The 3,798-nt window shown below is 41.0% G+C and overlaps 1 protein-coding gene across 1 annotated transcript; it reads right to left on the bottom strand.

Moving 5' to 3' along the window:
- On the bottom strand, window positions 1-992 carry LOC114573588 (uncharacterized). The gene is made up of 2 exons (XM_028605859.1): window positions 935-992; window positions 1-624 (listed from the first exon to the last, which is right to left on the bottom strand). Exon 2 carries the CDS (start codon window positions 613-615, stop codon window positions 1-3), a length of 615 nt encoding a protein of 204 aa, XP_028461660.1. The 5' UTR covers window positions 616-624; window positions 935-992.
- Between the last annotated feature and the right edge of the window lie 2,806 nt (window positions 993-3,798).

Genomic DNA, 3,798 nt, shown 5'->3' with positions numbered 1-3,798 from the left:
CTATTCAGATCCGTGAGCGCATCGTCTGGGGTCGGTGGTCTGACGATACCAGATGAAGACATCGGGACCTCCTGCCTCTCTGTTAGTATCTTCATCCACACGGATGTAACCTGCCTTATAGAAGTCGGTGTCTGATCCGTAGGAAGCAGTAGCAGAGACATCACAGATGTAGGTTTGTTTCTCTCTCTTCACCCAGGTGTGGATCCAGTTCCCTCCAGCTTTGCGGTTCAGATCACAGGCTGATTTCTCCCAGCCTGTGCTGAACTTCAGGGCTTCACTTCCTGGATCTATAGTGACATCAATGTCCACTATGGGAGTGTGGAACTCCCCGGACCCTCTGAAGTACCAAAGGTAGATGTAATCACCTCCTGCGTTTGCATTGAGATCTTTATGGACCTTTGTGTACCCTGCATTGCTCAATCCAACACTCATGTTATCGTTGAATGTAAATTGAACCCTGGTGATTGGTACTGATCCTTTTTTGTACCAAAGAAAGATGTCATTTCCTCCTGCTCCTTTGTTTAGATCAACACTGATTTTCTTGAAGCCTTGTGATTGGAGAAATTGCTCCTCAGATACATTGAGGGACACATTAAGTTCTGAGATGTAGGCCATTGTGGGTAGCTGCAAAAAGAACGACACATCATTTGTTTGTATGTATAATGTATATATTTCTACGATTGTCACCTTGTGAATGTGGTGTGAAAACACAATAGTGAATAAACACAATGAAAAGTTAGCAGCATGACTGTGCCTTTTGAGATGAGCTCCAATATGATTATGACAAATTAAAATATCAAATATGGATCACTATTATGACATCTAAAATTGTATTTTAAATGTGCATGCTGCACCTATTTATAATGAATATAATAACTTTGAAATAGTAAAATGTATGTTCCACATAAAGTAAATAAAGTTCTTGAAGACTTACGTGTCTGCTGATGGTGAATGTTCGGCAGGAAGAAGTCAACTGGTCTGCTGATGTCTGTTGTACTCACCACAAGTCAGCTGCCTTTATATAGAGAGATGCTAGGGCTTATTGTGCAATTTCTACTTGTGAGGACACACACACACACACACACACACACACACACACACACACACACACACACACACATACACATACACACAAACACACACACACACACACACAGCATTGAGCTCGTAAGTAAGTAAAGTTTATTTATATAGCACTTATCACAAAGTGCTTCACAGTCCAAATAAAAAAAAAATTATTAAACAATTATAATCATAAAAAGTAAAATAAATCACAGTAAGTCATAGTAAAACACAAAAGCATGAAATACATCGGAATACAGTCACAACCTGCAAAGATGAAAATTACAGTAACACTAAATCCTGAAGCCTTTTTCTTTTTGTGTTTACTGAAATGTGAGTAGATGTATAGTATAACACTTTTTTTTTTTTTTTTTTGCCTGTATGATCAAAGTTATAAACTACTAAAGTTACATTTTAGTAACAAAGACTAGTGGGACTAATCCAGCCTCTCTTCAGCATCAGGTCACAGGTTTTCATCAACATCACATTGGATATCCTCTCTTGCCATGCACCTGTATCATCTCTAAATACAAATTACAGTAATGTGGTGATGACTTTGTGAAAAATAGTAAGTGTTCAGCTGTGTATGTAACCTTAGACATCTTGCCCTGACATTTTGATATCTTTGCTCTTTTACCTGTTCACTGTTTCTCTCCAACGGTTTCTCTCCACTATTTGGTGTTTATTTACAAAAAAAGTCTTTCTGAGCTTTCCCTATAAACAGTATATACACACACACATATATATATATATATATATATATATATATATATATATATATATATATATATATATATATATTTGTGTTTGACCCCCTTTCCCCTTCAGAACTGCCTTAATTCTTCGTGGCATTGATTCAACAAGGTGCTGGAAGCATTCTTTAGAAATGTTGGCCCATAATGATAGGATAGCATCTTGCACTTGATGGAGATTTGTGGGGTGCACATCCAGGGTACGAAGCTCCCCTTCCTTCCCCATTTTAGTACAGTGAACTCATTGTCATGTTCAAGAAACCAATTTGAAATGATTCGAGCTTTGTGACATGGTGCGTTATCCTGCTGGAAGTAGCCATCAGAGGATGGGTACATGGTGGTCATAAAGAGATGGACATGGTCAGAAACAATGCTCAGGTAGGCTGTGGCATTTAAACGATGCCCAATTGCTACTAAGGGGCCTAAAGTGTGCCAAGAAAACATCCCCCACACCATTACATCACCACCACCAGCCTGCCCAGTGGTAACAAGGCATGACGGATCCATGTTCTCATTCTGTTTACGCCAAATTCTGACTCTACCATCTGAATGTTTCAACAGAAATCGAGACTCATCAGACCAGTCTTCAACTGTCCAATTTTGGGGAGCTCGTCCAAATTGTAGCCCCTTTTTCCTGTTTTTAGTGGAGATGAGTGGTACCCAGTGAGGTCTTCTGCTGGTGTAGCCCATCCGCCTCAAGGTTGTGCGTGTTGTGGCATCACAAATGCTTTGCTGCATACCTCGGTTGTAACGAGTGGTTATTTGAGTCAAAGTTGATCTTCTATCAGCTGGAATCAGTCGGCCCATTCTCCTCTGACCTCTAGCATCAACAAGGCATTTTCGCCCCCAGGACTGCAGCATACTGGATGTTTTTCCTTTTTTAGACCATTCTTTGTAAACCTTAGAAATGTTTGTGGGTGAAAATCCCAGTAACTGAGCAGATTGGGAAATACTCAAACCAGCCCGTCTGGCACCAGCAACCATGCCACGCTCAAAGTTGCTTAGATCACCTTTCTTTCCCATTCTGACATTCAGTTTGGAGCTCAGGAGATTAGGCTCGTTCGAGATGAGCCAGATCTGCGCAGAATCGATCGAAAACAGTCTTGTTTTACATGACAGATGACGTTGTCAATGAACACGTTCTGTGGCCGAGTATTGATTGAAACTGTCGGGCAGTGTTGTTGATCTGTATTGTTGAAAACTTAAAACAGTTGAAAAGAATTGTGAAATATTCGGCCTCATGTTATACGAGCAGAACTAAACTATGTTTTGGGGAAATATTAGATTCCTGACCACTTTTACAGCCTATAGGCCTTAGGTTAGGAGAGATGCGCTATAGCACAGCCAGGTATGGTGGTAATGGAGATTCCAAAGCGCTCTTCTTTTGGGCAGAACCAAGGAGAGCGATAGCGGATAGGTCCGTCCTTTGCACGAAACTTTTACAATGCAACAACATATAAATAGCATCAAGCTATTACAATCTTTATTATGTAAGCACATATAATATATATAATATAAGGCCCACCCACAATTGGTCTGGCCCATCCAAAACTGGAATCCTGGCGCCGTGCCTGGTTGTTACACCATGTTGCCTCCGGTCACCAACATGTTCCCACCCTCAGAAGTATTTGCTTTGCATAAACCATATATACCTTGTGTACCCAAGTCAGTGGAATTTCTGCATGTTCTTGCTTGAAATCTGACGAGCAGCTCTTTTCACAGCCCACTCTCACTCAAAAGCGTACAAATAACACAGGTTTACACTTTGAAAATACGTGCAGTGTGTACGCCAAAGTCAAATTGTGCGTACAGTAGATACGTGGAGCGCTCCAATTACAGTAATGGAGACCGGTGCGTTTATAGTATAAAGGGACGTGGGACCGCGTAATGATAGTGGTTGGGGTGGCGTGGGAGATCGGGGTTTGCGTCCTGTGTGTGGCGAGTTTTTGTGGCTATGTGTTTTTTTTTGTTAAGCCTTCCCCAA

The sequence above is a fragment of the Perca flavescens genome, chromosome 18 (assembly GCF_004354835.1).
Source record: "Perca flavescens isolate YP-PL-M2 chromosome 18, PFLA_1.0, whole genome shotgun sequence".
In the NCBI taxonomy this organism is placed as follows: Eukaryota; Metazoa; Chordata; class Actinopteri; order Perciformes; family Percidae; genus Perca; species Perca flavescens.
This window is presented reverse-complemented; position numbering and strand designations above follow the sequence as displayed.